Here is a 14,047-nt window from a genome sequence, read left to right on the forward strand (position 1 = left end):
ACAAAATTATTTATAAATGGGTCATTCTGATCATCTTACTTCTCATCCCATACCACTCTTCAATAAATTTTAGTGCTTTCCTATTACCTCCAGGATCAAATATAGTCCCTAATACTCTTTCCTCCTCCTAACTTTCTAGTCTTTTTATATCTTATTCCCTCCCATATAATGTAGTCCAGAGAATCTGGCCTTCTTGCTCCTCCTCAGAAAAAGCAGTTTGTTTCTTTGTGAATTTTCACTGGTTTTGCCCTATGCCAATAATTCTCTTTCTCCTGCCCCCCCACCTTGACTATCTGAACTTCCTTCAAGTTCCAGATATTCTACTTTCTTCAGAAAACCTATTTGACTATAGGACATTTTAATTCCTCTATATGAAAAAAACAAAGTCTGTCTTCCCCTCCTCTTCCTTCCCACTCTTTATATATATATATATATATATATATATATATATATATATATATATATTAAAATATGTGTATTTGATGATGTTTGTCCTTCGTTCTTTTTTTTTTTAGCTTTTTTTTGCAAGGCAAATGGGCTTAAGTGGTTTGCCCAAGGCCACACAGCTAGGTAATTATTGAGTGTCTGAGACCGGATTTGAACCCAGGTACTCCTGACTCCAGGGCCAGTGCTTTATCCACTGCACCACCTAGCCACCCCTTGTCCTTCGTTCTTGAAGAAGACCATGACATCAGGAAAATGAAGCCATGAAGAACAAATGAATGGGATCTGAGTAAGGGAGTGTTGTGCTAAGTCTCCAGTCTCACCTTCTCCTCTAGAGTCATCTAGGTTCAGTCTTCAGATATGAATCAGGATGACTGGAAATGATACTGAATTCAAAACAGTCAGCGTTAAGTGATTTGTCCAAGGTCACACAGCTAATAAGTGGCAAGTATCTGGGGGTAGATTTGAACTCCCATCCTCTTGATTCTAAGGTCAGTGAACTGCACCACCTAGCTACATCCACATCCACATACTACCAAATATACAAATCTTTCTTCTGATTAAAGTATTGTCTTCTGATGCCACAGGTAGCTATTTATTTTTAATTCTAATTTTCATTGCTATCTATTCCCATCACTTTCATTATTGAATTTATTATTGCCCTCCCCCATGTAAAGAGCTACATCCTTTTGAAAGATTTTTTAAAAGCAACAGTTCAACAAAATCATTCGACACATCAACCGTGTGTTGATAATATGTGTAAAGAAGACACAAAGGCACAATTTCTCAAATCTTATCAAGGACCAATCTTTGTCTCTATACACATTATTCAGTTTTGATTTTTTTTTCACACAGAATAAAGTTAATATCACTTCTATAAGAGTTCCCATTATACAAATTGACAACAGTATTTTCATTCTTTTAGAATCTTCTTTGTTGGTTTAATCAGCTCCCTGTTTCATGTGACAAAACTTTTCTTCCATACATCATTCTGATTACCTTTTCTGGACATTCTAAACTTCATCACCCCCAACACATTCATTCCTTGCCTTCAAAGCTTGAAAATACTTATCTAGACTAGTTCTGAACTGAACAGAGTAATATTATGAAGTTTCTCATTAGGCTATTATGATACTACTAATACTTTTAAGATTTTGTTAGGCTACTGACTTATATTGAACTTATTGACAAACAAATTAAAAGAGAAATTTTTCCCATCTCCCCCAAAGGGTCTCTTCTATCTATAGAGAAGCAAATTTAGGCAGGAAATTTAATGAAAAGGATTTTCAGACTAAAGAATGTCTAGAAGAGGGCAACAAAGATATTGATAGTTCTTTAGAACTTGCTATTTGAGTATCTTCTGAAGGAAGAGGTAACAATTTTACCTAAAAAAGAGAAAACTCCAGATATGATTGGGAACAGGGGTGGGGCATAATACTTGTCTTCAAGTGTTTGAAGACCTTTAGGTTTAAAAAAATAAAATGTGGAAAATGGATATATTTATGACCAAACAAGAATTAGAGCACATTATAAACAGCAAAATGAATGATTTTTGATTATATTAAATTAAAAAGGTTTTGCACTAATAAAATCAATCCTAACAAAATTAGAAGAACAGCAGAAAACTGGGAAACAGTCTTCACAATCAGGAGTTCTGATAAAGGTTTCAATTCTAAAATATACAGAGAATTGCATCAAATTTATAAGATCTCAAGTCATTCCCCAATTGATAAATGGTCAAAAGATATGAACAGTTTTCAAATAAAGAAATTAAAGCTATATATAATCATATGAAAAAAATGCTCCAAATCCTATTGATTAGAGAAATGCAAATTAAAATAACAATGAGGTATCATCTCACATCTTATTGTATGTTTAACTAGACAGCAAGTTGTTCCAGTTAAAAAAGTCTTTAAAGAATTACAAACAAAAAAGGGACCTGTCTAGTCAACTTTCAACTCCCAGTAATAACCAAAAGAGATTAGCCCAAATGAGAAAAAGGGCAGATGATCAGTGGTGGAGAGGTTATGGGATATTGGGACATTGATGTATTGCTGGTAGAGTTGTGAACACATCCAACCTTTCTGGAGAGCAATATGGAACTATGCCCAAAGTGCAATAAAACTCTTCATGCCCTTTGATCAAGCAATTCTAGGACTATATTCAGAAGAAATTGTAAAAAAATGGGAAAAGTCCTACATGTTCCAAAATATGTACAGCATCTCTTTTTGTTGTGGCAAAGACCTGGAAATTGAGGGGATGTATCATTTGGGGGAATTACTAAACAAGTTATGGTGCATGAATACTATACAATATTATTCTATAAGAAACCATACATGGTCGGGCTCTAGAGAAAAATAGAATGACTTACGGGATCTGATACTGAGAGAAAGGAGCAGAGCCAAAAGAACAAAGTACATATCAACAGAATTGTGCAGTGAACAACTTGATGGAAGCAGCTCCTCTCAACAGTCCAGAGAGCTAGGACAACTGTATTTGACTGGTTATAGTCTATATTATCCCCAACCAGAGGAGGAAAAACAAAACAACACAAAACACAGAAAAAAAACACACTTACCTAATTTGATGAACACTTTATAAAAATTATCCCTTCTGTATCTCTTTCCCTTAATCCTAATTCCTCAAGCCAAAATTTAATAATTTGTAAATATGTTTAACAAAATATGCATATAAAACTACCCTTACTATTCCCTGTGGTGGGGAGGATGGTGGAGGGAAATTTTTTAATTTAGAAATATGAATGAAATATGAATATACAAATGGATGAAAATAGATAAATTAATTTTTAAAAAAGAAATTGGACTTGTTTTGACCCTATGATACGAAAGTAGGGGCAATAAGTGGAAGTTGTAAGAAGTTAAATTTGTGCATTTTAGGAAAAACTTTGTGATGATTGGGAATGTCTTTCACCTAACTGTTCTAGAAATATTCAAAAAGTCTGAAGGCCACTTCTGTTATAGAAAGGATTCTCTTCCGGTTATTACTGGGAGTTGAAAGTTGACTAGACAGCATCTACCTTCAAGCACTGTGCTAGGTAGTTCCTAGAAAGGCAAAAAAGACTTCTTTCAGGAAGTTCACAGGGGAGACAATATACCAAACAGCTATGTACAAATAAGATTTCCAGGATAAATTGGAAATAATCAAAATAGGATGGCATTACACTTAAGGGGGATTAGAATAGACTAGGAGGTAGAATTTGTGCTCAGATCTGGAGGAAGTCAGGGAAACAAAATGATACAAGAGTCACAAAAACCTAGAGAGAGGAGAGCACCAAAGAAAAGAGGATGATCAACAGGGTCAAAGCTTTTGGAGAAGACAAAAAATAAGCATTGAGAAAAAGTCATTAGAATTGTTTTCCCCTCCTCTTCCTGAGAATAACTGAGAAATCTCAAAGCCTAATGTGAGTCATCTTTTGGCAGAATGGGTGGATGAGAACAATTTGTTCCAATAGGCAGGTAGGGAGCTGAAGCAGGAGCTGTGGAGCACTTGATACTTCGTCAAATATTAAAGTTGCCATGGTCTTTCTCAGCATCCTGAGACATCTTCAGTTGTCCTGAATTATGGCTTGCCACTAGATTTCAATGATTCTGGAAGAGAGAGTTAGGCTAATGCTACTCTGCCTCAGTTAACTCCAATTCAAGTGCAAATCATGATATAATTGTCATTTTGCCTTTGATCCTCTTCAAAAATGAAGGATGAACAAAACAACAATGACCACTACTTGCCATATCTTGTACTGGGTATATCAAGTTTAAAAACCAAATTAAAATGAACCAGTCTCCAGCCTCAAGTTAAAAATATAAAGTGGAAGATGACATACAAATAACTATATACAAACAAATATATACTGTACCAATTGAAAAAAACCAAGATAAAGTACTTAGGTTTAAGGCAAGAGAGTTGAGGAAGCAATGGTTCTTTCTCCAGAGGGTGGGACTTTTTAGTTGAGATGCGAAGGAAGGCAGGAGAAGTTAGAGGGTATAGTAGATAGAGTACTTGGCCTGGATTCATCAAATCTGGCCTACCATGTACACAGATATCTATGTGATCCTGGGCAAGTCATTTAACTCTGCTTGCCTCAGCTTCCTCATGTATAAAATGAGCTGGAGAAGGAAATGGCAAACTACTCCAGTTCTTTACCAAGAAAATCTCAAATGAAGTCATGAAAAGAACATAAATGACAAAAAAAGACTAAAGGAAACCAATAAAGGCAGAAGGCAGAGACAAGAAGACAAGAAGGAAAAGGATTTCAGAGGTGTACAGCCAGTGAAATTGTGGAGTCTGGAGGAGAGTCTTGTGTGAAGAACAATAAGATGAGCAGAGTCCACTGGATCCAAGAGTACCTGAAAGATGTGATGAATGGGTAAAATAAAAGAAAGTTGGAAAGACAGGAGAGCAAATTATGAAGGCCTTTAAAAGGCAAACATTATATTCGTATGGCTATAAAATATTTTAATCATTGCCTTAATAGGAGTTTATTGCATATTATATTGTGTGAGATTGATATCCAATTATATTGCAATGCATTTATCAAAATATTAAACAAAAAACATATTCACTGACCTCACCTCAGGTTAAGAACCCCTGGATTAGAGGTTTATGAATGTCTTATTTCATTAAAATTTTGGACTTAAATTATTAGAATATCGACCTGAGTTAGAACAAATCTCCTTTATCTTATGTCTTAGATCTTAAATGGTATTTTGATTATTTCTGTATTTAGCCCCACTCTGGTGTTTCTGGCTACCTACTACCTCACTTTGCCTGGATACCCCAGCAACATGTGGATTTATGTTTGCTTCTTACTATAGCTGACACTGCATGCAGCTGAGAGCAACCCCCTCCCCAGGCTCTTAGTCATGCTCCAGCTGCCCCTACACAGCTAGGCTATCTCCAATGCTCTCTGTTGGTTTCTGAAGATTGTGCAAGTCTGACCTGGACCTGATTTAACCCCTTGGGCCCTGGCATATTGCCTCTCAACACAACAACCCTCTAGGTATTCCTCCTTGTTTTTGACCTACAGCTTGCCCTGACCTGCTGAGTTAGAGTCCAACATAAACTGACTTCCATGTTTGTGATCCTCCAGCATCATGCTGACTTTTGATATTGGTCTGCCTGATAAAGCTTCCCCAGCTTCAGCTGGGGTTTGCACTTGTTAACAGTGTTTTCTTCTTTTTTTGCTCAAAGGCCTTTGCTTAATCCTTTAAGTTTATCTTACTAAAGGAGAGTCAGTTTACTATTTTATCCCTTGGTTTATTTAAGGCAGATCTACTTGATTTCAATTTACTTACATTATTTTTCCTTTCTAATTCTATTGCTTTTTACTTCTTTCCTGAGCGAACCTTATTTTATTCTTCGTATTCTATTTACTTAAAAATGTTTATATAGAATATGGGACATCATTGAGAAGAAAATCTAGCATTGCAGATATTCTATGCTTCAAATATATGAAATTAAATGTCTATTTCCCCAATTCACTCCACAGAGTTTCTCAAAACTGAGCTCCTAGTTGGCCCAGATGGTTCTTTTAAATCTCAGAGATCCTAAATTTTGACAGCTGCTTACCTAAAATTAGTGTTTCTGGCAATCCAATGCGGCGAACTGAGATTATTTTTTTTGAGAAAGAGTAAACCCTTTGTAAAGCTAGGTTATTAGAACCATTATTGCTAGTAGGGCAATCATTTTGTAGGACAGCTTTTGTCTCTGGGCACAGACTGATGAATTTAGGGAGACCTGATAGCACCATTACCTTAGTCTGCTCTCTAGTACTAAAAATTATTACTAAATTTTATCCATACAGGCACTTTCTACACTAGTAGCTACCTACTCTGACAAAGGCACTGGAGAAACAGCAAGAGCCCCTTCCTTTCAAAGAGTTTGCTTTCTACTGGTGGAATAAATCTAGAGAGAATTTCACAAATGTTATTAACCATGGAATCATGTTTATTTAGTAATCAGTACTTCATTAGTTAAATAGTTTTCTCATTCCTGAGACAGATATTTTGGACCATTGTTTTTCGAACTGTACTTGTGATTTCATTGGTTTGGGAACTTTCCTCTGCCACTGTACATGCCAAACTCTTCTGTAATTTACAAACTTCAGAAGAATCTGACACAACTAAGAACTAAATAATAACCAAGTGTTTTCTGGGATCATTGAATAAATTGTCCACGATCATACAACTAGTAGCAGTCTGAGAGAAGACTTGAATTCTAGTCTTCCTAACTCTGAGGCAGCTCTCAACTCACTCTGCCTTACTGTTCAGGGTGTGTGTTCACATAGATCTTTGATGGCACCTATTTAGGAATCAGGATCCAAGAATGTAGATTCTAATCTAACCATTCCTATTCTCTGAAACTCTCTCCTAAATGAGTAATTTTCATTTTGTTGGACATCTTTTTTTTTCCCCAACACAATTACAAGACCCAATAAAATAAGTTAAGCCTACAAATGGGCATGCATTGAGGTCAGCACAAATAAGAAATTAGTGTTTATCACAGTGTCTAGCACCTGGTTGGATGATTGGTTGTTGTCCTTCATTCTTGATTGAAGACCAAAATATCATCACTACCTTAGAATCAAATTATAGTATGTCTGACTGACTAATCAGACCAATGATAAACTCAGAATGCTCTACCACAGGTCAAGTACAAATAGTTCACATGAACATTTGGGGTGGAGATGAACCTAAAGTTGCAAATTTCCTGTTTTTTGTTGTTTTTGCTATTGTTGGGTTTTTTTTTTGAGATATTATTCATAGAGCATAGCACTTGGATGCAGCATGCTATACCTAGAGGGTTCTGTACCAGTATCTCTCATGTCATGCAATCAATTCCAAAGCTTTTCACATCTTGGCAATATCCTTGTTTCACTTCTTCTGACCATCATGTGAGTGTCTTTCTTGTGTGAGTTCTCCATATAATAGTCTCTTAGGCAAGTGTACATTTGGCAATCAAACAATGTAACTGGACCCTCAGAATTGTACTCTCTACACTAGAGTTTGAATGCCTGACAGTTTAGTTAAAGAAAGGACCTCAGTGACTGGTACCTTATTCTGACAAGTTATCTTTAGAATCTTCCTAAGACAATTCAGATGGAAACAATTTTTAGATTCTGGCATGATACTGATATATGTCTAGGTTTCAGGGACATACATTGAGGTCATCACAAAAGTTCCGTAGACCTTCACTTTGGTAGGCAGTCTAATGTCTCTTCTCTCTCACATTAATATATAGATTTGATTTATAAAATATGTAAGTTTGTGACCTCTTCCATTTCTCTCTCCTGAAACACATTTTCCTATATTTCCCTTCCACTTCCACCTTTTCCAACCTTTGAAATGAAATCATGAAATATTAGTATATGTTTATTAGAGTTACAGGACTTTATCAATGTATTTTGCTTAGAATTTCTTTTCCACATTGTTCGTAGAAAGTGATATTGATGAGACAGCTGCAATACTTTTTCATAATAGTCTTTTTAAAACAAATATCTTTAATAAACAGTATAAGATCTTCAAATGTCCCACAAAAGAATAATTCTAGTAGCCTGTAGGCATATATGAGTCAATTCTTTTTTTTTTAACTCTTCAAGAATTACTGATGAGCAATTTATCTACAATTTCCTTTTTTCTTCTGGTTTCATTTATAATGAATGTCAATATTGAAATGATTCATCTACCCCAGCAATATGTCTACTTGTTGTTCATTGGTTAAGGACCTCATATTTATTGTACCAACAATCAAACTGAAGTTTTCATATAGACTAAAAACTAGCATTCTAGCACTTTTCCATATCTTAGAGAAAGATTCCGGGATTCTCTCAGACAGAACTTAGTTGAAAGCATGCACAGACCTGTTACATAATTTCATAAGCAAATTATGTTTTCAATAATATTAGATCATAATAAATTTCAGTGAGAGACTTTGGATTTAACCAAAGCCATTTTTAAGGTGTCAACCAAAAACAAATACAAATTTGGAGACACTGTCCCCCATAATACAATTTCTTTAAAAGGAATTGTAGGAGCATGAGTTGCTCTCAGTGAATGCCAGAGCATATATTTTTTCTGATCTTCACTGTTCATAGTAATCTATCTCCTTGTGTGTTTGTTTCTCTGTTCTTCTCTCTCTCTCTCTCTCTCTCTCTCTCTCTCTCTCTCTCTCTCTCTCGCTGTGTGTGTCTGTGTGTGTGTGTGTGTGTGTGTGTGTGTGTGTGTGTGTGTATGAATGTGTTTGAGACTATATTTACATTTCAAGCCCAGGTAAAAGGATAATGGTGACTCAATGACCAAATCCCAATAATACTGTGTGGTATGGGAATTTTGACATGATCCAGTTTGCTCCAATTGGAATCCCAAAGACCCTCAGAATTCAATATTATATATATAATTTGAGTCAAAAATGGGAGATTGCTATGTTTTCTTATAGGATTAGTAAAATTAAGTTATTTTCTAAACTACCTAACAGGGAGGTGGGGATGAAAAACAGGGAAGAGGGAATAAGGAACAAAGAAAAAGGAAGACGAAAGCTTAACCTTAACGTAATTCTGTTATTGATCGTAATTTTTAGTGCATAAACCCGTTCTAGTGAATAGCAATCCATCTTTGACTTTGACTTAAATAAGAAACTTACTTAAAGTAGAGAAAGGTTAAGTGATAAGTCAAGTATCAATTCAAAGATAATTTGAACCCATGTTTCTATTGACTATATCGTTCTATCATATCAATCCATATAACTATATTATATATTATATATGGACTAATATATCTCTATCCCTATTTATCTCACTTGATCAATTGCCCCAAACTGAGAAATGACCCCAGAATTATTTTGTTTATTCTTGATTGATGAAACCCTGTACTTGACAAACTATTGGCTTAAGTAGCTCTTCAAGTAAATGTGGAATCCAATCTTATTTATCAAATGCCTCCTATGAGTCAGATACTTTGATAAATGCTGGTCCTCTAATTAATAAATAAGATAGAATTTGCCCTCAAGTTGCTTATAATTCTAAAGGGAAAAAATGTACAAAAAGAAGAAATTGCAAGTGACGGACAAGGGCTGTTCAGGACAGGGACATCTTGTTCTATAGAGTTAAAACCAAAAAGAGAACAAATACAAAGAGGAGTGACCAGAGAGTCTAGATTCAACATGCTGTAAAGGAAGACATTGGGAAGCATTTGGTATTCCTGGCCTTCCATCAGAGAGGAGAAGAAGATGAGGCAATGCCAATGAAGACCTGAGATAAAGAGATTGGTGGAAAGTTGTAGAAGTTATGAGCTTATCCTGGGAGGGGCACTTTATTCCTTGGAGTTGAAACCAAGCAAAAAAGTAGATGAATGGATCTTCAACTAAAGATACAAATGAACCTGTTGGTTGAATTTGGTGAGAAAGACTAGCTTTATATAATCATAACAAAACCAAAAATGACATTTATCAGAAATTAAATAAATTTTTCTTTTTTTCTTTGCTCTGGGTATTTAGTTTTATTTCTTTTAGCCTTGGGATACTGCATAGTTAAATAATCTATTTAGGGTCCTTCAATCAGTAAATAAAGAAGTCAGAACTTGAACCCAGGTCATCTTCATTCTTACTCTGATGTGCTATGCCAGGCTACTTCACTTTTCAATAGATAATCTTCTTCCCCATTGCATAATATTCAACTAAATAAGGGTACATTTTACCAACTAACACTATTCTCACCTGTGATTCCACTCAAGATCATTTGTTCTGCAGAGGGTGAGGTCTTCTCAGGTATGAGGTACTAGTTGGTAATATTTATCTTTAAAACTGATCAAGTCCTAAATCATATTATATAATTTATGGGACAGAATTTCAGGTCTCAATCAAAGGTTATAGCACTTTGCAATCTCCTTGAGAAAAGTTTTGACTGAACCTGCAGGCTGTACTGTCAGCCTCCCTCTCCAGAGAAGTGGGTGGCCCTCAGTCTGGGCAAGGATACAAGACAGGCTTCTCCTAAACTTTCATAACAGAATGTCAACTTAGTCTCTCTGGTACCCAAAGCATATGGCTTCCTCTTTAATCAGCATGGAATGTTGGCACTCAAAGCTCTCATCAGAGACGAAATGACTATAATTCAGTATTTGCCAAGAACTTGCTAAAGACATCTGATGTTTGAAAGAGACATATTATCTATTCCTGCCTCCAGGTTCTCTGTGCTCCCTCTCTATAATAAGTTAGCTCTTCAAAAAATGAACATACCTGGGTCACCTTATTTTGTTAGCTTTTATAAAAATGTCTTCACTACATTAAAATTTAATGATGGGTTCCATAACTGGCTTGCAAGCCAATAGAAGAAACAGGCCCTTAAGCATTTCTGGGTCTTTTGTAAAACCAGAGTTGAAGATTTTGTCAAAGTTGGTAACTAATTTTCCATGTATATGGCTCTATGTGATAAAGATGTCCTAGAATCTGTTGTCAAGAAAAAACTTTCCTTGTTCAAGTTAATTTGTATTATCTTTTTTTATCAGAAGCTATATAATCCAATCAGTTTCTATTTTGTATCTTCCCTAACAAGATGCTTAGAGTTGAATTAAGTGTTCAATACCAGTACTAATGATAATTTCTTAACTCCTATTAACTGCTTTGTTGGTTGTTGTTTTATTTGTCAGTTTTAATATTCTGTTGGATACATTTTATATTTTAAATTGATTATAAGTTTATACCATATGTTACATCAATGTATCAAATAAATTTGATAGTTCTCCTAACTCTTCAAATCAGTCAATCAAACAAGTATTTGTTGCTTATGTGCCAGATATTAAAGTAGGTAATGGTTATATAAATACAATGAATAAAACCAAACTCACACACAAGTTGCTTACATTCTATTGTGAAGAACAACACATATGTATATAAATATATTCAAAGCAAATATAAGGAGAATAGAAATAAATAAATATAAAGCAACTTGAGAGAAAACACACTAGTGATTGAGAGGTCAGGAAAGTCTTCATATAGAAAGTAATGGGTAGTTTAGTTGCATTTTCAAGGAAGGGATTCTGTGAGACAGAACATTCCTGGTATGGGTAAGAACCACTACAAAAACATTAAGGAATGAGAGGGTTTGTATTATGGGAGAAACTAAGTGAAGGAAAGTTTGGCAAGATTGCAGAGTGTAGGAGCTGGAAGAATGTAAAATGAGATTAAAAAGTTAGTGGGGGAGTCTTGTGCTTAAAGGCTTTAAAAGCTGAACCTAGGAATTTACATTTGATTCTACAGAACCAGTAGAATTAATTAGTTGGAAGAGGGGTGACTTATCAGATGAATGGCATCAGTGTAGAGGATAGACAAAAATGTGGAGGCAGGGAGACCAATTAAGAGGACATTGTGAGAATCTAAGTGAGATGGTATAGAGACCTTTAATTAGAGTAACAAAAATAATGTTTATACCTATCTGGTGTATTTCACTTTGCAAATTTAAACTTAATTTATTATCACAATAAAATAATGAGAGGTAGGTGCTATTATTATCCTCCTTTACCAGGGGTCACACAACTAGTATCTGAGGCAAGATTTTCCAGAAGCTACCACAGAGATATTAGATATGATCAATATAATAGTAGCAAGATTTGACTCCAGAAAAGTCAGTAGTCTCCACATTCTCTCCTCTCTTTTCCAGGGCTAAGCTTTTCTGGCTCAAGACCTGGTATTCTATCCATTACCTCACCGAACTGCCCAATAAACTTGACTGTTATAATGGTGCAATTTGGCTCTATTTTTGTTGTCATTGATCTTTTCATACAGTGGCCCTTGTGCATATTGTTTCCTGGTTGTTCTCTCTTTGCTTTGAATTTATTCCTAGAAGCCTTTCCATTTTTTTAAATTATTCATATCTATCATTCCTCCTAGTCCAAAATCTTCCATTATATTCAGGTACCACATATTGTTTAATATCTTCATATTGGTGGACTCCTATTCAATTCCATGTTCTTTGTGACCATAAAATTTCTGTTAAAAAGATTTCTGTGAATACTGCAATTATCTTTATTACCTTGTTATACTCTCTATATAACTCTACATCAAAGCATAAGGACATTTTCTTATATAATTTCAAATTTCTTTCTGGAAGAGTTAGCTCAATTAAAAGCATCACTAGTGTTGACTAAACAAAAAGGCATGGGGCCAAGTATCTAAATGACTCTGCATCTATCCTGAAAACTGGCCAAGTTTCGGCGGGGGGGGATATTTTTTCTCCAGATATTGGGGAATGGGGTGTGTTTACAGGACTGGTGAAGTTCCCAGTAAACACTATCCTCCTTATCAGTGACAGGCTAGTTTCCCAATTATTCAAGTTTTTTTTACTACAAGGTCACCATGCCCTGACTTGTTTTACCATTTTTTTTCCAGGTGATACTACGGTCATGGAAGAGCTTCATTGATTATTCATTCAGTACTCTAAATGATAAAGAATGTGACTCATCCGTGCCTACTTGTATCTTGTGGACATCCCTCTACAAATCGTCCACAAAGGTTCAATATGTTTTGCAGAGGAAATCTTTTGATATTACAGAGACATAAATATTTGATTTCATGGATAGCCCATTGTTGGAGATCCTAGCTCTCTATGATGGCATCATTTACTCTGTTTTTCCTTGTACAACCCTTCATTTGTAATATTTGAAACCTGATTTCCCTCACTAGGAATCTCCCTATTGCCCTTTGGTGACTATAGATTTTAATTCTTCATAGATCAGAATTCTATAACTTGCAATTAATAACACATTACAAGAATAAAATTATCTTGAAAAAATGGTTGGAATTTGATCCAGAGTGAAGTTTGAGGTCAGTACAAAACATTGAGTTTTCTTATAGGTAGTCCACCTTAATCATCTATTCTTACTTGGTTTTGAGATGGGATCATTATCCATTTGCTATGACTTTCCAAGATATTTGTTCTGATATAGCAGTTCCATGATCTCCATTCAACTGAATAGAAAAATATGAACAAAAGCCATTTTTTAATCCATTTTTTTCTATTTAGATAGATAAGTCAGACTCCAGTTTATGGGTCTGATGTAACTCCATAATGTTTTGTGCTTTATGCATGCACAATGTAATGTGCAGATAAGGATGTCATGAGCCATAGGAACCTAAACAGTTTGGAGCAAGTACTGTAAATCCTTTATGGCAGTGACAAACCCCTTTGGCAAGCATCTATCTATTGATGTTAGTATTAATAATCAAGTTGCTTAAACAGATCTTTCTACTAATATATCTTTTACAGGATTTTGCAACAAATATCAACTGCTCTTGGATAAGTCAAGCTAATATAATAAAAATGGAAATTCTACCTAAATTAAACTATTTATTTAGTGGCCTACCAAAAAAAATTCTAAAAAAAATTACTTTAAAGAGTTAGAAAAAACTATAAGTAAATTCATATGGAGAAATAAAAAGTCAAGAATTTCCAGGGATTTAATGAAAAAAAGTGCAAAAGAAGGTGGATTAGTCCTATCCCAAATAATCCATCTATTGGGATAAAAACTCTCTTCAATAAAAACTTTGGGAAAATTGGAAGTTAGTATGGCAGAAACTTGGATTATACCTACACCTTACA

General features: G+C 34.9%; 1 protein-coding gene across 2 annotated transcripts in view; it reads left to right on the plus strand.

Moving 5' to 3' along the window:
• LOC141516247 (serine/threonine-protein phosphatase 2A catalytic subunit beta isoform-like) overlaps window positions 1–14,047 on the plus strand; it is a 104,169-nt gene that overhangs the window by 52,200 nt on the left and 37,922 nt on the right. Inside the window, exon 2 of one of the 2 annotated variants that reach the window (XM_074227443.1) lies at window positions 12,838–13,138. The exons of the other annotated variant lie outside the window; for it this stretch is intronic. Within the exon in view, the coding sequence (XP_074083544.1) occupies window positions 12,838–13,008 (171 nt within the window). The 3' untranslated portion in view covers window positions 13,009–13,138. Of the gene's footprint in view, window positions 1–12,837; window positions 13,139–14,047 lie in introns of those variants that run through there. 2 annotated transcript variants of the gene reach the window in all.

Source organism: Macrotis lagotis, chromosome 3 (assembly GCF_037893015.1).
Source record: "Macrotis lagotis isolate mMagLag1 chromosome 3, bilby.v1.9.chrom.fasta, whole genome shotgun sequence".
Classification (NCBI taxonomy): domain Eukaryota; kingdom Metazoa; phylum Chordata; class Mammalia; order Peramelemorphia; family Peramelidae; genus Macrotis; species Macrotis lagotis.